We start from the raw sequence: 21,423 nt of genomic DNA, 5'->3' as shown, positions 1-21,423 counted from the left end.
ATGACCAATATTTAAACTTTCACTGGATTTTGCATTTGGAAAGGAGATGATTATCTGGCAGTCATTGCAATCACTGGTGTAAAAATCACAAGACGCTCTGAATTAAAACCACGTCAGCAGGACATTGTGAGCCAACAGACCAGTTTAATATTAATTTATATGATCCATTTAGACCAAAAATACTAATCATAAGGCACCCAGCTAGAATGTCCCTCACATACCATCTATGTACATGCCAGCAACACAGAGAAACTGAGTGGAACTCCACAATTGACTTCTTTTACCTCTTTTCAAGACATCCTGTGGATCGTCCGAGCGAGCTTTAGTCCGCATCGGTCACGGTTCAGCCAAGTCCAAAACACCAGGAGATAACATACACTACCTCATCCCATCACTGTCACTACCCAGTACTCCAGAAAGAGAGGAAATATGAGCGAGCAGCAAAGAGAAGTGAGATCAGAGCCGCTGCTGCTGCTGCTGTCACAATGCTGCCGTTTGTTTCACAGACAGACAGACTCGGACAGAGAAATCTGACTTCAGGAGTGAGCCGTTCCCACTCACAACATTCTCCACCCAAACACAACAACACAACGACAACAACAAGCTCTATTCAGCACATCATAGAGAGGGAGAGAGAAAGGACAGAGGGAATCGCTGTTTCCAGACAGCCGATGAAACTTTCACAGATTTTCCAAACATCACAAAAATAAAATGTGAATCAGAGGAATTCTTTCAATTCCATGTAGGATTACAAAATGTACTTGTAAAACTCAAACTCTTACCGCTCATGACAAAGCAATGTTTTATTAATGAAGCAAAAATGTGTGTAAAGGTTTTGCTGTGCTGCTTCTGGGAGACAGAGAGCATGGGGTGTGCAAGCTGGGAAAAAGTGAGAGAGGCAGACAATGGCAGTATGATGATAAACAGTTTCCATTAAAACTTCATTATGAAATGGACGTGATGTACCATGACGGGGCTTATGATGTGGCGTATCGAAGATGAGAGGCAGGGCGGTGCTGGGGAAACGAGCGACAGGCAACGCAAGCTAAAAAAAAACAAAAAAAAACGCAAGAGAAGAAGAACGCTCCAGAAAGGGAAAGCGTGAAAGATCGAGAATGTGAAGAAAGTCAGAAAAAGTAAAAAAGGAACGATCAGAAAGGAATGAAAGAAGAAAGAATGCTTAAAAGAAAGAAACAATGAACGAAAAACTGAAGTAAAGACAAAGATCAAATGTGAAGAAAAGAACAAAGAAAGAAAGTTCAAGAAAAAAGTAAAGGAAACATGAAGAAAGTGAAAGAGAAAGACAAAGTGTGAAAGAAAGATCAGGAAGAAAGGAGAGAAGCAAAAGATCAAAGTAAAAGATCAAAAGAAAGACAGACACATCAAGAAGGAAAGAGAAAGAAAGATCGATGGAGAAAGAAAAACTGAAATAAAGACAAAGATCAAAAATGTGAACGAAAGAAAAAGGAAAAAGAAAGATAAAAACATGAAAATGATCAAGGAAAAAGAAAAAATGATCAACAAACTAAAAGAAAGAAAGAGAAGTGTCATCTCAGCTCTATCTGTGTGTGGCATCGTTACAGGAAGTGTGTGTTTGTGATGGGACTGAAGGGCTGTTATCACTTCTGCAGCTCTGGGGTCACTGATAGAAACGAGTGGGTGGGGCTGTACAGCTTTCAGCTCCTCTGCGTTGTCTGCAAGCTCATCTCTCTTTAAAGGGTTACTCTGCTTTTGAATTTAAAACAGACAAATATACAGATTTACACCATGAAACTACAATCTCAGTCTTATTTACACTGAAGTATATCAGCACTGAAATCTTTGAAACAAAGCTCGTGTCCTCAGATACAGAACTGGAAACAAACCCAAAGTAAATAAATCAAAAGTACATTTAAATCGACTTTACAACATCATTTAGAGGTCATCAGGGTCGTGACTACAGCTGCCATTTAAACAGGAAACACATTGAGCCAATCAGACACAGATCAATTAAACAACATCCAAAAAAGTCAAGAAGTTCTCCGTTTATTGTATCTACATGTCTAAATATCAGAAAGAATTAAAATAATGGTTGAATACTGCAGTTCTGTGGACAATGTCTTGCACAGTCTACCTGGAAACCATCTTTTTATCAAGGGATTCTTTCTGTCATTGGTTGTTTCTTGGTGGTTATAATCCGACTTGACAGTCACCATGAAAGAAAGAAAGCTACAGCTAGCCCTACCTTCCTATAAAGTGGAACAAACCATAAAACAGTGGCAGTGTTAGCTAACTGAATACTGACTAATATAAGAGGTATGCATGTAGGTTCATAAACAAAATATCATCCGTAATCTCAAATGCTACAAACGAGCATTTGAACCACACAAAAGCCAGGCCTGTTGCAAACATCACTGAGCTGAAACTCAAAAAACTAAGAAACGTGAGGCTCACATCACCTTGTTAAAAAAGGGATGGAACATGTGACCTTTAACCCCTATCTGTTTCCTGTCTTCAGTCTGTATGTGAGATCAGGCAGTTTGGTGGGTGAGCCTGGTGCTGTCAGCCAAAACTACCATCAAGCAGCAAGTAAAACACAAAACATACGAGAGAACGCTCACGATGACTCATGACGAGTCACTACTCTGAAAAATAATCCCAAGTTCAGTCGTGTAGTTTCATCCTAACTGTGTGTGTTTGCAGCGCAGTTGTACTGGAACTATCTTGAGGACTGATCTAGTCACCAGGCTCACACAACACACACTTTCAATAAAAATATCTGAACAACATGCAGTCAAATATACAGTTTTATCTGCAAAGGAAAATAAAACTTGCAAAATCTTTACATTTAGATTTCATTTAGAGTACTTGAAGAAAAAAAAAAAAACTTACGATAGAGTTTTATTGGACCCATATTCTTGAAAAGCAATAAGAGTATCACTGGTGAGTAGACTCTTCAGCGATACAATAGAAGGACTCGTTCCTTTTGTTGCTTGCCCACAAATCCCCTGGAGAACGTAGCAACTACTTTGCAGTATTTTTTTCTTGTCTTAAAAATTCATGTCACTGTGGAGTGGAGTGGATTGAGAGACTGTGCATCCTTCTAACTGCTGATTCTTATTATACGATAAAAGACAATTTATAACAGGTCAGGCCTCACACCACACAATAACCCGTGAAGCAGACAATGTGTGCTAAACAGACTGGTTCTTATATAGCACACCGTACTCGGACTACAAGCCTCATTCTCACACACATTTATAGAAACTCTTTCTTCTAGGGCTTTCCATCTAACACTCACACACATTCACACTCCGGAGAACGCATCAGGAGCAGCTTGCAGTTCAGGATTTTGCCTAAGGATATTTTAGCAAGCAGACTGGATGACAACCTGCTCTTCCTCCTGAGCCACAGCTACTGATAACCGCAGGTTTATAACATTGCACTAAAGGCATGCTGGGTAATGCTGGCTAAGCAGACTGGTGCTCTGTGCTGCACTCAAGAACAGAAAAGATAGATTTAGGATCTAGAAAGGAGAGCACTTTTTCAGTTTGGCTTCATTTGCTGGACTTTCACTGTGATCGGCCACTGATACGTTAAGACAACGAGCTATGCAGAGCTAACAGGTGCTTTTACATGAGGGCAGACTCATTTGTACCACAAATACAAAGTAAGTCTGAATGCAGTGAAGTGCCAGGTGTTGACTTTATTTGAGAACAGCTGCAGTAACCTACAAGCGGAACAAGCAGCCTCCTGCAGGGCAGCCTGAGAGTCGATTATTTACTCATTTTATTCATGATTTCTTTCCTTTTTTAAAAAAAAAATTATGATATTTAAAACTTTTAATAATCTACATACAATTACATCAATATATCATTTAACCCATATCAAAGCCCATTTGTAAAGCAATAATCCCACTGACCCTGAAGAACTAAATGCTAACTAATACCATCTTAGTTTATGAATACCGAGCTCAAAGGCTTCTTTTTTTAAATTTGCATGCAGCAGTGGCAGATTTGCAGACTTGCAAGTTACCACAAGGTGAATTAGGCGTCTATCAGCCAACAGGAGCCTGTAAAAGAACCGCACGCCATCGTTTTTGTTCAAAGAGACTAAATGCGGTGCAGATCAGAGGCAGCGAGAGCTAAATACAGGCCTGTCAAACTACCTCAGGAGAGTAACAATCAGACGGCTGTTTTCCCTCCTCTTTTTTTTTAAAAACATGCACTCATTTCCGATCACTTTTTTTTTTTAAATGCAAAATACTTTAAAGCTGCATTTCTCACATAATAGGAGCAAAATAAATGCACTCAGATGAGCAGGAAGATGAATGAAGCTCCAACAGTAGTTCAGGGAAAGTGACTCAAATCACTGTTCCTCAAAGGCTACCAGCACAACTTCCTCACTCGTTACAGAGCATTTCCTTATTTCTCTGGCATGCAAAGAGACTACACACAAATACACACATACTCAATTCTTTTTACTGCCTTTACACAACTATTAAGGTTGGATTGACTTCGGTGCTGCGTTACGCTGGAGTATTATTACCCATTCAGCTGGACAAACTGAACCCCAGTGGATTTAAATTGTGCATAAACAGGAGACTGCGGCTGATTTACAGGATACATCCCACCAAGCTAACTTAATTATCTGTCATCCTCTAACAGTCAGCATGTGGAGATGACAAACGATAGAAAAGCTGCTTCTGTGGTTTGGAGTATTCACACTGCCTTCAATTATAAGCACAGCTCTGGGCTTCAAAGCAGTGTGGCTTCCTGATCCCAAGGAGGACAGAGGAAATGAAAGCTGACCACATTTTATGTATTTCTTTTTTTTAAGCATACTTTAGAGCAAAAGAGCAACCGTTTCTGTGTAGAGAAGCATGACTGTAAGCAGTATTGAAACCTGATGAAGCCAGATTGCTAAAGTCTGTTAGCATGAACGGAAACGGATCCAGCACCGTGACCGAGGACAAGTCGGGTGGGAACATTAGGACCAAGAGGTCGGACCTGTTGACAGAAATGATGCAGAAAGCCAGACAGGTTTAAAGGATCCAAGATTTATTATAAAATGGGTATAAGAGGTACCATCAAAAAGTTTAGAGACTGCACCTATTAAAAATAAATAAATAATAATAATAAAATAAAATAAAATGAAATTAATATTGAAACTACACAGCCATTCCCTTCAGGGTTGGATGCTTGTGCAGCAATACACCACTACCAGAGCTCCTGATGTCTTACCCTCGATCTGAATGTGACTGCGTGCATGTGAGCATTTGGGACGAATGCTTGATGACCTCCACTGCGTTGCATGGAGCCAAATCTGGTGAGCAGGGTAGGTGGCAAGTACATTTTTGCAGACAAAAAAGGCTTCCAGCACAGTCCAGGTCGTTTGGTCCAAATGTTCTTCCCCAGATGCCTTTGGAATTTGGAAGCAAAGGGGTAATGTGGGCTAACAAATACATGATTCATCAACTTGGGAATATTCTGAATGGTCTTTAAATTGAAGCACGAGTCGTAGCTCTTATCCACAGTGATGCAACTCAGGATTAAGGTTGGTCTGCACAAGTTTAAAGTTCAGGGAAAAATTACTAACGTGCACAGGTAAGAAATTCAAACGGGTCTTTCAGTGAGTGATCCAAATACAGCTGGAGGTAAGACTACCCTGAAGAGGACAGCAATCAAGTTCAAGTTGGGCATGAAGTGAAACTGGACGTGACAAATGAGGGAGAGGGCAGATCTGGCTGAGAAACAGAGGAACACTGGACGCTTACAGGCTGGAGACTCGTTATTAACACTGTAATAACGAGTAATTGTTACAAGAGTAACAATCTGATGAGATACTAAATTTTCACTCACTGAAACCGAAACACAACCTTATTGGGAGGGGCTGAGTCCCAACAAAAGTCATATTGTTTGCAATTCCATTATGATGCTCTAAATGTTTCAGTTTAGTGTGATAAAATAGCCAAGCGGACGTCTAGCTATAAATACAGAGCCCTGTCTCAGGTCATGAAAGGCCACGTCCTAAACTTCAGTAACCAAATGGATTATTAAATTAAATTATACAAAATCAGCCATTGAAGAGTTTTCATAAAGAGTTGGACATTTTAACACGGGAGACTATGAAGATTGAATCACTTTTGGAGCCAGCCTCTACTGGCCGTTAGAGGAACTGCAGTTTATAGTACTTCCACACTGGCTCCATTATTCAGTCCCAGATGTTGCTACCTGCTTGTGCATTCAGTTCAAATGAGTGAATGAGTGAGTTCAAATGCACTGAAAATCATGAATTCTTCCCGATGTGACATCTGAGAGTGGATCGTGTGTTTGGTCTTCTCATTCAGCCCATAAACTGAAGGAAGCTGAAGTCAGAGCAATGAAGCCATGTGCCATTTTCCTACATACGTCAACCAAACTTCTTTGTGTAGCTACAGAAGATTCTGGCAATTATCAAGCACCAGCTTCACTATTCTCATCTGCAAGCTACATTGGTTTTTGCAAAAAGCTCCTGTTATAATCTGGTATAGTTATACAGCACTATATGATGTATACTCAGTCAAACACCTCCCTCGTAATAGCCCAGCCTCAGTAATATCTGAAGGCCTGTTGCATCACTTGATACATAATTTAATAAGAGAAGGTGTGAAGCACGAAAAGCAGCGATCAATACGGCCGACTGAATCTGACACAAGCCGTGAAAAATACAACAAGCCTCAACGTTTAAATGACTCCACTGTCTGAGGCTAAACTCCGCACTGTTCTGCCAAGAGAGTCGACAGCGGCGCTATGAAGTGTGCTGCAGATCTGCCCTTTTTGACGACAGGCAGGCAATTAGTCCTTCTGCTGCAATGTGGTAGTCAGCGGTCAGCTTTAGCCCAACACCCGCTGGGTCTGGACTATCTGCCAGTCCCTCCTTAGCTTAACAGCGTGTAGTAGTTTTCTTAAAGCTCCAGGCCAGAATAAATATAAAACACACACGTAGCCATGCAAACACGCACAAAATGCCTACAGATGGTGTTCCTGGTATGCAAAACACCAAGAAGTGTTCTTGTCTGATGCTCCCGGTGCAGAATTTGAATATGTGAATGAACAAGGTTTTCTTTTTCTTTTTTCCTCGACTGAAAGAAAGAGAGAGTGAGAGGAAGAGTATGAAGGTTGCTGAATAATGCAGTGAGCTACTGATGGTGTTGACCAGGAGCAGGCTGCAGTCTTGCTTTAGATTTGCTGTAAATCCCCCCTCCCTCTTCTCAATAACAGCAGTAGCTAAACGCTGCTGCAGAGGGAAGCTCTGTGTGCACAAGGCACTTTTGTGCTCTTTTGTGGAATAAGTGGAGGGGATAATTCATGGACAGTGGAAAGCTAACACATTTCTCCAAGGTTTTAGTGAGAGCCGGACAGTTCCGCCTCTCTGGACGCATTTGGTCAAATGGGACTGACACACAGACCTTGTTTGTCCTGTATGAATGAACTGCAAATAACGGAAACTCATGGGTAAATTCCTACCTGATAATGAGATCCCCAAGTAATTTTACTCTAGTGTGGACTGAATGAGAGCCCAGGTTGAGGCCTTGGACCTCCCGCAGGCTGTTGCAGACCTAAATCAATATAAACGGATTTCCTTCCCAGAAAAGTTTAACAAAGTTTTCCAAGAATTTTCTGTCCTATGACTTAAGACCCTTGTCAAGTTCAAGTTTTTCGGCAACTTTTCTTCTGGCACCTGCTCCATTATATTTCCTACTATTGATGAGTTCAGGATGAAATATAGTACAGAGGGCTGCGGCCCAGACTTTTGGGAGTGGCTCTTCTAAATAATGGAACCAACAACCTTCAGTTTAGAGCATGACCTAATATATGCAATAGGGACCATTATTTAGAGAAGGGAAGTCAGGCTTATACACTAGTGATTAAGACCATAATCTCATTTGAAAAGTGTTTACTGAGGTCAGAGATGAAGAGAGAAGCAGGACCAGTTGCCCATAGATTTCTATAGTTGTTTTGTAACTTGATTTTTTAGAGAAGTCACCCCCTGCTGACCATTAGAAAGAATAAATGTTTCAGGCACTTTCACGTTGGCTTTGATTATAAGACGGAGATATTCTGTTTATCTTGTATATAAAGCAAACAAGTAGTTAAAACATGGACCCACCAACAACATCAATCAACCAATAAATTAACCTGAACCCACTCAATCTGAGCCACAGGAGGCCCTCCCCTCCCACTGCCTTACACCTTCTCAGGTCAGCTGCTTCAGTCTGGGCTCTACTTTTCTCTCAGTGTTGATTTCCAATTTCAGGAGAGGTTTCAGGTATGCTGGGGTCAGGCCTTCTAATAATCTAATCATCTACTGCAACTCCTGTCTTATTTACTAGACATCTTCGAGTCACCAGATCGTAGACTCAGCTACAGTCGGCCTCCTTCAAGTTACATTTTGCAAACTTACACTGCCATGAGATCCCCTTCTGACCTCTGATCCCTGCACTCCATCTCATTCATCCAGAGGTTTCTTCCCTTCTTCTAGAGGCATCTAGTTAACTTATTCTACAGGTAATAAGAGCAGCTATTTAAATAATTTGTGGAATATGGTAAATGGTCTGTATTTGTATAGCGCTTTACTTGGTCCTAAGGACCTCAAAGCGCTTTACACTATACACAATCATCCACCCATTCACGCACACATTCACACACTGGTGATGGCAAGCTACATTGTAGCCACAGCCACCCTGGGGCGCACTGACAGAGGCGAGGCTGCCGGACACTGGCGCCACCGGGCCCTCTGACCGCCACCAGTAGGCAACAGGTGAAGTGTCTTGCCCAAGGACACAACGACCGAGACTGTCGGAGCCGGGCTCGAACCGGCAACCTTCCGATTACAAGACGAACGCCCAACTCTTGAGCCACGATCGCCCAATGTGTGTGGATGTGCTGTTATACTTGGTCTTGTGCTATGAAGCAAATGAAAAACTGGTAAAAAAATTAGCTGCTGATTAACCACTAAACACGGTGCTTGCAGCCCTAACAGCTCACTTTAAGTTGTCTCCAAGGAAAAGTGTTCAAAACTGCAGGTTTACGAGTGCTCTTTCTCCTAAAACTAAGACATTACTTTATTAAAATGAACATGACATGTATTGTTTTTGATGTGGCAGGAACCACTGAGCATGCTCAGAAATGCTCAGAAATGTGGCAGACACACACACACAATCTGATGCTTTCTCACAAGTACATGTGGTTTTGATCCTGCAAAGCTGACAGGGAGCTGGGCAAATTATCAGATATTCTGTTATCTCACACTCATGCCATCGCGCTATCCAGCCGAGGAGCTCAACAACATCTGCTGGCACCTCGCACCTTATCCCCACTCACCACTCCTCCCAGTCTGCACAGAACTGCAGCGAGTGTGTGAATTTGTGTGTCCTGTATCTGCTGGAGGCCGTCGTGCTAAATCTGCCTGCACTGATTCAGGCTGCGAGAGGAGCCAAGGTGAATTCGTCTGCAGGGCCGATAGACCGAGATAAAGACGACAGCCAAATGGAAAGTGTGGATTGTTAATGGGCAGTCATTAAAAAATATTATCATTCTTTAAAAGAAGAAGACAAAAAAAGTTATCTTCATGGTTGTCGATGTTGGACTGGATTTTGAATTTGACAAATGCAGCTCAATTAGAGAAAGTAGAGAAAGGCGATGGGGTGCAGTGCTTTTTCTCACACTTTAGCCACCCTTGAAGCCACCCCCACCACTCTCCACGCCAAACACAGTACTGTAATAAAATATTTATTTTTTATTCAATTTTTTTCCCCCAACTTCTTCTCTTTTCCTCAAGCAGAGCAGAAGCTCTCGTTTATAAAATGGTCTGGAAGTCATCGACGTTTCTGTATCAGGCTCATTGCTGAGCATAGTCACCCCCCAAAGGCTCATTCTGAACCAGAAGACACTCTCAGATGTGATAATGACATTTAGGTAGATTCACTACAAACAATAACACAAAACGATGTGATAAGTCTGTAACCCCGTTTATGCCACCTCTGTTACAGCAATTCATTCTTTGAGAAATCCCTATTGCTCCCATGCTGGACACGTACCTCTCAAAAAAGAAAAAGAGTGTCCACAGAAGTATTTCAGTCATTAAAAACAGCTCAAAGTTCCCTTAATGAGCTGGACTTCACATATATGTTGTGGAAAAGCTGTCCCTTCACAGTGATGAAGGAATAACAGCACAAAAGTACAGACAGTTATGTGTATTTCCAGACAATGAGACCTTCAGAATATAATATTATAAAATACCTATTCATAAATTAACTAATACCATCTGATTGGATATTATCTCTTTAACCCGCCAACTTCCCAGTGCATTGTCTGCATTAACGAAAAGAAAATGGAAGAAACGTAACAACCAGGAGTTAAACTAGTAAATGACCTTGTCCAGTGACCAAAAATAAAGCACCTGCGTGCTGGAGATTGTAACATCTGTCTCCATCGATCTTTTCTGACCAATGATTTGGGACCCAAGTCCTAAAATATTGCCCCCCCAATGCAGCCCATGCTGCAGCGCTTCCTTGTGTGCTTTAATTGGCCCTACACAAGTGTCCTAGTGGGGCCAGTTGATAAATTGAAGCTGTTATGAATGCCAGCTGGCAGGAGACAAAGCATTTCCTACCTGAATTCAAGCCTTTTAAATCAAATATATCCTGGCTGCTAGAGCAGGTACATCCAGTGGTTAACAGTGGCTTCAAGCACATAAAGGTTTCTACATTTGCACAAGTGGAATAACAACATGAGGCAAATCAGAAAGAGTCAGGTGAAAGCTGATATCAAGTACATGAACATAGAATTTAGCAGGTGCAAAAAATAAATAAATAACAGTATTTCTAAAAAAAAAAGATTACATTTTGAAGAAACCTGCAACAAGTGTCGATTAAACTGCCCATTAACTTCTCATTAAATTTATGCAAATTTCCCCACAGTAACAAACAGAAGCTTATTTTTTATTCGAGAAGCACTGAAGCGACAAGCTGTGCCTTTCCTCCTCCTGCAGGGGCAAAGAGCTCGGGCAAACCTGTGGCTACGGCACAGGGTGGCATCCAACCAGGAGACAGGACCGGGTCAGTGGTCAGATAGTGTTCCATTACTCAGAGCACCATGCTTCATTATTCAGTGCACACCAGAGAAATGAAGCCGTGACACACACACACACACACGTCCCACAGCAACAGAGCTATTACAGAAGCTGCTCGAGGGGCATGTCCGTCCCATTCAGACTAATGACACATGGCACACCAAAAAGTTTAAACTCATCCACAATGACATTCAGTACAAACTAATTAACTTTATTATTAAACTGGACCGTTTTTTGTGCCAAGGAGGCCACATCAAATCAACTATCAGAAGTGTTGCTTGTGACATTGACTTTTAGGGACAAAGGGGGCATTAAAGATCCATTAATGTGGTTCTAATAGTGCTGTATGTGCCCCGTCTCTAACCACATAATTTGGTCTTCTAAGAGTCAGAAAAGGAGATTAACCAGGCTGTGCTAATCTATAGCTACGTCCATCTTTCATACTTTGAATCTCTCCATCTAAGAGAACTGCCTTGTGTTTGGTCTAAACACAACAGGCCCAAGTCTGCTGACTTAACCTCGGCTGCTACTTTTGAGGGGTTTCGCGTGCAGGCAGCAGATATCTGAGCCAAGCTTTCCTTTTCACTGTAGCCGAATGCAGGTAAATGAAAAATGAATGTAAAGCTAAATCGAAACAGCCCATGATTAGCTAATGCATTACAGAAAATGACATCCCTTATATGCTTACCACACACAGCGTACCAAAGTGTGCTCAAAACCCAAGTGGTCAATAAAAGCCAGACTACAAGTGAATGACAGGCTTTCTGTTTCCCCCCGGCTGCAGCTTCTACGTATTCATATGCAGATATCTATCTATCTATTTGCAGGCATCAGTCTCGCACATCTTAGGGCTTCACTTTTCTTCAAGCAATGTGATTTTTTTTTTTTAAACTGGACCTCAGCACCTGCTGGGAGCATTTTTATGCATCTTATTCACCAACTTCAAATCTATAAATTTTCTTGAGAAGAGGCTGCAAGTGACACAGAGTCGGATGGCACTTTCTAGGCAGCAGTTTGCAAATTAATACATGACTAATTATGCAGATCAGAGTAACAAATATTTCTGAAATTGCACCAAGAAAAGGCAGTGACCTTAAACTATTGTGAAACACCAACACTCCACTGAAACCTACAGTAATGAAGTTGTCTGATGAGGATTAACAGCTCCTCACAGTGAGGCACATCATAACAGAGAGTAAAACAGTAGACCTTTCACCTGCTTCAGGGACGAGATTTACTGAAAACCTGCATGCACTTCATATCAATCTCCATACATTCAACAAGGCTCTCCTCGTACCTTTCTCCCAAAATAATGTTTGGTCAGGTAGATTTGATCTTGTCTTCATTGCACTGATTCAAATCTTTGTCCTCTGACACAATTCGTGGCTGCAATAGAAGCTTAATGGCTCATAAAATGCGCACACACACCTCCGAATCTGGCCGCTGCCCTGCGTCTGGACGGCGACACCAGCTCCTTGACGATCTGTAGGACCTGCATGTTCACGGGGAGGTGGCGGTGGAGGCAGGCGGAGTCGCCACGGGGCAGTGGCAGCCCTTTCTTGCCTTCTCACCCCGAAAAACCTCATCCCTCCTCGACCCCTCCTCGGAATTCATCTCCTAATCCACATCTTGACTCCTGAAGATCTTGGTTTCAGCATCCCATTCGCACCTCAGGATGCCAGGACGAGAGCTGCCGGCTCAGTCTTCTTCCTTCTCCAGATGTCAAGACATGCTTACAAACTCTCCAGCGCTCAAGTATCCTCCGCTTTCACAGTATTTTTCTATAAAACAGCTGACGGCACAGATGTGCAGCAGCAGCAGTAAACACTAAATCTCAAGCTTCACCTGCGTTGGATGCTGCCTCAGCTCCACGTGAAGCAGCCCGTAAATCTCGACTCAACTCCTGGCGGCCGCTGAAAGTAGCAGTGGATGTTCGAGGCAGCTCCGACTCTGCGAACTGAATGTGTTCGTCTCGCGTGTGATGTGCTCAGCTGGAGCGCTCTCACACACTTCTCACTTCGCAGGTTGGCAGCAAACAAAAAAAATGAAAATGAAAAAGAAAAGCACAACACAGCAGTCGTCTTTTCTTTTCCCCCCTTTCATCCGTTTTATCTCCGGTGGCTCTGGCAGAAAAACCACCCGTCCGCTGCGGATCAATAGATGCACAGTTGACCGGCAGTGATGCCTCTTAACTGCCCAACTCTCTCATCTCATTTTCAGACTCTTTTTTTCCCCCTCTCATCCATCTCTTTCCTCTCCCAGCGCCCCTCTCTCCTCCCTCCAAGGCTGGCTGCGTCTCGTGCCGTCCTCTCCTCACATCCTTTAAATTCAAATTAATGGGCGCTTCCACTCACTCACCCGCAGCATCTCCTTCCCTCCCTTCCTCTCCACCACTCCGCCCTTCTCTGTTTTTTCTCTCCTCTTCTCATTGTGCCGCTTTCTTCCACCCCCTCCCTAGTTTTCTCTTCGTGTACATTTGCCGTGAAGCATGAGCAGAATGCAGAGGGATAGGAGATGCTTGGTCTTGTGTTTGTGAGGTGATGATTTGTACAGAGCAGCATCAGTGGAGCTGACATCCAGAGGTAAGAAGAACACTTTAATTGCTTTTTGCAAACTTCCAATCCAGGTGGTAAAAAGAGCTGTTCTGTAAGCTGTTCATGCTGCCAAAAGTGCTTATCAGGAAACATTTATCTACCTCTGTAAAGAGTCCTAAAAGGCTTCCGTTTGCATCGTATTATTTCTTCTGGACATCTCTCCATTCTCTGCAACAAATTCTCATCCCAGGTCGTCAAATACTGTCAATACGGGCACGGCGTCCTTTGGTTCTCTGTGCCTTGATGAGCTGCCTGCTTCGATACTGGACTCCAACAGACAATGATCCTCTTTTAAAGAGCAGCAAAGCATGATTGTGAAAGTTTGAGGCATGGAGGTGAAATAATTCAAAAGTTTGTGACCCAGGATAGAAGCACATCTAGAAGCAGTTACTGCCAATCAGCAGCCAGGTGGCTGTAGCTCAGTAGGATGAACAGGCTTTCTACTAAAGCAAAAGATCAGTGATTAGATGCTCAGAAAAGGTCTTTACACACCAGATGTTCAAGATTCGTGCAAATATTTTGTGCATTAAAAATATCTTTTGGGGTCACCTACTCTGGTTGCAGCTGTTCGCAGCAACCATAAAGGACGCATTTCCAGTATGCATTTTTTCAGATCCATGTCGATTTTTAGAATAAACACATATGAATAAACACATCTGCCCAATTGGATCACTGCATTCTGCAGCAAGCCCGCTCACAGCTCATAACGTGCCTGCATACTGAACATACGACGATGTGGAAATAGTAAAATAATCCTATCGTACCTCAGATACACAGCTAAGCAACTGCTCTGGGTCACTTGGCTCACATAAATAATTTCTGTGCCTCAGATGTGGTCCCAGTTCCTCCAACAAGAGCTCAAACTGGCCCACCGACATTCTGAAATACGTATGAAAGTCGCCGTGATAACAGCTTCAACTCATCCCCAAGTCACTGGCACAACACGGGTATTGACAAATGAACTACAGCTAAAGCATCCAAAAAATTCAAAATTCCTTATGTTATGGAATTCTACAACAGCTTTTAATTCTTTGAAAGCCAAGTCTTACACTCGGAAACAATACCCAGAAGAGAAACTGGTCCAATTCCTGAGCTTTATGTTCAGTGTAACATCTGTAAAATGGACCAATGCTTTGCACACATCTTCTTGCCCAGCCTTGTTTTCCATTACAACACTGACATGTATTTCTTTATTTCCGTATGAGACGGGATGGACATATGCTTCCCTCGTCACAGATATATTTACCGATTTCAAGAAATCCAGACTTTCAGTGCTCCGTTATAGACGGGAATGTTTGATGAGATTATTTTTTTAAGTACCCCAGGGACTCCCATTCTTTTATGAGATTAGAGAGTTGATTAAATCCAGTAAGTCTTAGTACAGTACACATTTCATAATGATGTTTGGTAACTCTCCGCCTCGCTTGTTAGCTGTGTGTACATCTTTCTTTTTTTCCCTGCTCTCTGCCTCTCTCTATTATTACATCTCTAATCAGTCCACATACCTCCGCTCTGTTCAGCTCTCTAAGCACATCATCTTGATATAATAATTCCAGTTATGTATTTTGCATTACAAACTGGTGCTGTATGCCTCTAGCTGTAATTTATTTATCTCTAGCAGAGTTATGCCAGTGACAGTTGGTGACACGAGGACAAAACACGTGCTCTTGTTAACATATGAATTTATAGGGATCTGATGAGAGCTTCACTGATTATCACTGGGAAGCTGTTAAAGTTGAAGTGGCTCTAATAGGCTTAATCATGCACGAATATGCAAAAATTTAGGAATACAGTAATTATTTAATGCTGGATTGATAGGTCAAAGTAATCAGTTTGCATGAAATCTGTTCATCACACTTATGTTGATCACATATTACGGAGACCTACGCTTCTGGTGATGCATGCATGAGTTTTTTTGTTTGTTGGTTTTTTAAATGCTACCGTCCACAGAACAACCAGAAATGAACTTGCTGTCTCAGGGACTGCAAAATGGTTGCGTTGAAGATGGAGACCAGGTTTGCATTGATTCATGGTCCATTACCATATTTAAACTGACTTTGGTGCCTCATGGCAAAACAGCAATAAGACAGAGTCAGTCTGCGACCTCGCTGATCTAAAAGAACAAACATTTGCTGCTTGGTGGAAACTTAACTGCATACAGGAGCACAGCAACCTCGTTTTTATATATGAACATGAATTCCCTTAATCCAAAGAGATGCCTCAGCACAGACTCAGATTGATTACAGCAGGTTGGCAGTCTGTCTGCAATGTTTGTGAGAGTAACTGCAGTCAGTCTGAGTTAGACTGCAACTGTTTGGAGACAGGTTGCAGTGACCCAGAGGTTGATACCGTTGCATGCCCGTCTTCTGGGTGACCAGTTGGTTGCTGCAGCTACTTGCAGCCACTAGATGGGCAATGACTGATTTTCCCTATTCACAAGGAGGTTGTCATTCTGTCTTTATCTAGATACCCATTGCAAACCACAGCATCACCAATCTGGAAGAGAATGAAAAAGATAAAAACACACAACTACTTTTCATCAGTAGCTCAAAACAAAACAAACACTACAGGGCTTTCCAAGCTTAAAAAAACCAGACAGCAGTGTGAATATTTCCAAATATTCAACAACGAGTTGCTCCACATGTTTGAATTTGCAGATGCCCTCCCTGACGTAACCCCAAAGGGAATCGGTGTCGCCTCGTCCTGGGGAGCTTCTCCTTGTTGTTAGGCGAACATGTAAACAACTACTATTTATTTGCAAAGAAACAGTTTTTAATTTAAAAAGTTGTTGTGGTTTATTTTTTTTTAATTGGTAAAGTAACCAATGGATTGATCAGGTAATCAGAAAATGATCACTTGGTAATTAACTGATATTCACTAGCTTATAAATATTTTTTTATAACAAAATGATAATAACCCAGATGTGACCTTGAGCTCTTGCAGAGTGTTAAACTGTCAAAATACTGCAAATACTGTTGGGTGACAGACATAATTCATAGTCCCCAAGGACAGGGCAGCGCGCAGACGGGCGAAGCAGCAGCGACACAAGCACCAAGGTTCATCATTAATATAAATAGAGCCACAGGGAAAGACTCAAATGAAAGGCGCACTTTTTCTCCCTCACACACAGAAACACTTTCAATCCCTCTCCTCTAATGATACACATTCTCTGTCTTTCACTCCTCGTCATCACACACAAGCAGGGTTGTGCACTACAAGTGTGCACATGTGTCCTTTTGATGAAGTGTGTCTGTATTTGTTAGCGTGTCGGTCCACCGGCACTTTGTCAGAAAGTCCAATTACCGCATTGCTGGACTGAATCTGTGGCTGCTGTTGCTAAGCCTCAGACCCACTGTTGCTAGGCTGTGACCCCACTACATAAGGTGAAAGCGTGGCTTTTAGCAGCTACCGCTCCGATCACCATTCAAGCGCCTTCAGTCTTTTGCTAACACCAGCTTCTACTAGATTAGCCTCACCGCTAACGGCGTGCATCAAAACCATCACAGCCTAAAGCTAGTACTGCTGTGGGTGGATGTGCTACAGCAGTAGAAGCACCTGTGGCATTTTCTTTTCTTTGTAACACCAATAAAGATGTGAGAATACAGAATCTTAAGGCGAGGGGAACAACAGTTAGTTTCCTTTTGTATTGCGTCAGCAGTTAATAGCCGGTCGTGTCTGAGCAGGTTCTTGTTGAATGCAGGTAAGCAGCGCGTGTGTCGAGCCAAAGAGCAGTATTTCTTCAAGTGTACCACAAACCAGCAAGTAAAGAAGCCGGGATCATAAACCTTATCTCTAAATCAAACTGTTCAGCACATTATGGCCGAAACTGGACGTTAAGCAGGCAGATGTTGACATGGTTTCCTCATGCAACCCAAGTCCAGTCACAACATCTTTTATAATTCAATAAATACTGACGAGATTATTGTAATTAAAAAAAAGAAATGCACACCTTTGCTCTTTTTTAGTTGCCGAACATCTGATTAACAAATACTTAGGTTACTAAATGGATGACTACTCCACAAAAAGCAGTAATATAATGTTGCCCATCTCTAAAACATGAACTCATTGTGAAGAACACTACCCTAATAATTCTGCCCAATAAGATGATAAATGGATTTCAGAGCAAGGTTAGGTATTCAACGTTGGCACAACTGTCAGATTTTAATAGGTTTTTTTCCCCTTTAACCAAGATTTGATGTTGAGCAAGCAGCTGATGGTTGTTTAATATCAACATGTTGTCATCAGGCCCATCAGACCAGTGGACCATGAAACTAAATGATGTTTATTTTTATTTTTTTAAATCCCCTTTTTTTTTTTTATTGTGTTTTTGGATGATCATCTCTTTGGGCATGTCCTGACAACTTCCAGGGTGGATCCTATTTTTTAAAACGCTGCCAGGAATTCCTGTTCTGCGTACCTGCTGACGACACTGGAAGCTCAGAAAAATTTGCCATTGCCCCCAAAGGCTAAGTCAGCCGACTAGCCGGTGGATTCCTACTGTGGATTCCCAGCTTGATTTAACAACTTAAGACCTTGTTGCTCTTTAACTACTTCCACACATTAAAAACAAACAAACAATTGATGTGGTTTAGGCATGTGACTAGGATGCTTCCTGCTCTTTGCTTAGACTGCTCCAGTCTGGCCTGAAATATGGATGGATTCTTTTACATTATCTTTGTCATGTTTACAAATCTCAGCAATTATACTATTAAATGTACTGATCAAATATATTTGCACTGCTGCATTATAACAGCTTAATGAATATTTCATTTATAGCCTACATGCATATTTAATGAGCCATTTATATATTCAACACATCTTTAATTTATGGTGTATCTTTTGCGGCTCTATTTGAAACACTACAAAGTGTGAGACCTAAAAATGAAATGGGTTCAACTTACGGAGCAAGAACTACAGCTATGATAATGACTCAGTTTACTATTAATGACATTGCTTACATATTTTTCCATTGTCAGCTGTCACAATGAATTAAAGAGGTTTAACCTTATTCAAAAGTTAAGTCTTAGCATCATAAAGACACTATTTAAAAAGAACATTTTTTTCACATTACACATGGAGGGTATTATTCTTTGTACATGGGTGTGTGGTCCAATATATGGCTGGATTTACAATCAACTCCAACCTTATCCTCACCTTTCTTCAACTTTTACAAAAAAGAGCCTTCCCAACAATCAATATGTAATCTTCTGACATGTTTTACTGGCTTTACATTTCTGAATTTCAAAGGTTGATCATAAAAAGAGTCACACATGTGAGGCAAAGTCTAAAGTGTAAGGTGAGTAAGACAAACTGTGAGCAATGGGAGCGAGGTGCAGGGCGCCTGCAGAGATATGGATTGAGCTGCTATCACTGGAGCTGGATTGGGCAGGTTTGAAGGAGCAAGGTATCGATGGAGCCCTGACTCTCATCACCCACAGATCCAGTCATAAATGGGCAACAGATCAATACAGGTCTTTCACGAGTTTGCCCACTTTGATTGAGAATGGAGAGATACTGTAAGTCCGCTCAAGCCTCGGATTCATCACCTCTTTAATCTACAGGCCAGATAAGAGCTCAGCTTGTCTGAGGCTTTCTTCACTCAAACTCGCAACAGGCATGCTGGAATTGGGTCATCGATCTTGGATTTTGGAAAGCGGAGACAGAGATGACTGTGGAGAGCGGGAAAACAGGTCGGACTTGAAACAGGTTGGCATAGGTTAACACAAAAACACTGGAGGCATTTTTGCAGCAATGAACTGATGTTAAGTACCTGTTTTTGGTTTGCACCGCTGCCAAGTACACACATAACATTTGTTTATTTCGGGAATTTCAGGTCAGCTACCGCTACACTTAGCTATTATAGAAAAAGCTTCTAGCTCTCCCTCTGCTTGCCCATCATTTTTAGTTATTCCTCTGTCTTCTTTACTGATAATGGCACTTTGAATATTTGTGGTTGTTTCACAACACTGGCAGCCATGCAAAGATCTCTTCATCGTAAAAGGAATTTCTTCTTCCCCAATATTGCCAAATGCTTCCTCACAGAGTTCTCTCACTAATATTTTAGGATTATTAGCTTATAAACTTAATTTAATTTCTCTGATTCGTACAGATTTCCAGTCTTCTCTTCAATGATAGATGTTACAACTCAGAAAATAAATCTTCACATCAGCGCTGGTACAGGATTAGAAACAGCTGAAGCAGGATTCAAAAAAGTTGCTGTGGTATTTCCAGAAAGTCTCATCTTTCCAAGCCATTGCAGCATCTCCGTCTATCTGAACAAAACCGCTTATATATAATTGAAATGGATGGAAAGACTGACACAGCCATAGAGTTGTGTCTTCAATACAGCTGTGCCAAATGGTGCATGACAAGCTGATACAACACTAAAGTTGTATCATTTTTAAAGCAGATATTAAAACAGCGAGTTAGTCTGTAAACTTTCTGATACGTTCCTGGTAAAATAATAATAAACTGATCAATTTAATTTTCACACAGTCATTAAAAATGTTGAGCCTTGCATTTTTAAGGCCCAATGCTGACTGGATCATTTCTATAGGAAAACCATATAGTAGAGTGATAATGGTGATAATAGGTTAAGGAAGGAAGGAAGGAAGGAAGGAAGGAAGATGATGTAGGATGTAGTAAAACAATAGCCAGAGTCGTGGGAGATTACAGGGAATAACATATTAAGTTACATATTACCAAAGGAGACAGAGAGAGGGACAAAAGCTTTAAAGTCCAGACGCCATATACTTAACACGACTCCCATCTTTGCTGCCTGCTATGAAAGAAAGAGAGAAAACTTTTTTGCTTCACAGCACTTCTTTGTCTCAATCTCAGCTTCCTCTGCAGAAAATGACAACAACAACTACACTGTTATCTCTCTGGCCTCACATCTGATCTTCTGTCTCGATTGTGGACTGCAAGAAAGTGGCATCTCCAATTTTAGACAGCACTCATCTCCATAATGGTCTCGATCCGCTCCGTCTTCCCTCTATAAAGGGGTTTGTTTCGGGTTGTCGGTGTGGCGGCAGCTGAGTGGCTGGCGTAGGGACCAGCATGCGAACAAATCAAACGGACACAACAGCACACAAGCACACAAACACACACTTGCACGCCTCTGTTGTCCTAATGGCAGCATTCTGTTGGAGGGGTGATTGAATTAGGCTGGGTGCTGATTGCTCGCCCCATTGATTAATGTTGCCTCCTGCGCTTCAGTGCGTCACGGCGCTCCCGCTGCTGAATACCGATGAGACGCGGCAACAACTATAAGAACATGACCAACTCATCACACCGCGTGCTGTCTTGTAAATTAGCTCGTACTTTGGTAGAAACATGCTCGTAGAGTCGAAATAATTGCTGGAGATGGGGATGTTCCACTCATCAATTGTTTTGTTAGACATTTGTTGCCTGAAAGGTAACTGAAGAGTGCAGGAAATTAGGCTGAGTAGCAAGAGTGGATCAGAACAATAAAGATGAGGGCTGCATATCCACATAAAAGGTCTAAAAGGCCTTAAATCAATCCGTAGAGTGGAGGGGAACTCCACAGACAGGTTATAATTCTGTCAAACACTTTTATAGCCACCGTTTTTCTTCCACTATTAAAACAAATTTGGAGATTAGGCCAGCTAAATAGTTTTTTGACAAGACTCTTCAGAGTACAGCATGAATGTATTCAATAAAGCAGGTAGGAACAGTGGCCACGGTTCTGCTATTACAAGGATTATTTCTACTT

The 21,423-nt window shown here is 41.8% G+C and overlaps 1 protein-coding gene across 4 annotated transcripts in view; it reads right to left on the bottom strand.

Annotated features, from left to right (window-relative positions):
- Window positions 1–21,423, bottom strand: part of usp6nl (USP6 N-terminal like) — a 102,524-nt gene that overhangs the window by 50,549 nt on the left and 30,552 nt on the right. The window contains exon 1 of one of the 4 annotated variants that reach the window (XM_005921027.3): window positions 12,523–21,419. The exons of 2 other annotated variants lie outside the window; for them this stretch is intronic. In XM_005921027.3, coding sequence (XP_005921089.1) covers window positions 12,523–12,592 — 70 coding nt within the window. In that variant the 5' untranslated portion in view covers window positions 12,593–21,419. Of the gene's footprint in view, window positions 1–284; window positions 1,006–12,522; window positions 21,420–21,423 lie in introns of those variants that run through there. One more of the 4 variants, XM_005921028.3, reaches the window with a different exon arrangement.

Source organism: Haplochromis burtoni, unplaced genomic scaffold, assembly GCF_018398535.1.
Source record: "Haplochromis burtoni strain Fernald_Lab_line unplaced genomic scaffold, NCSU_Asbu1 Contig_44, whole genome shotgun sequence".
Taxonomy (NCBI): domain Eukaryota; kingdom Metazoa; phylum Chordata; class Actinopteri; order Cichliformes; family Cichlidae; genus Haplochromis; species Haplochromis burtoni.
Note: the sequence above shows the minus strand (reverse complement) of the source record. Positions and strands in the feature narration are given on the sequence as shown.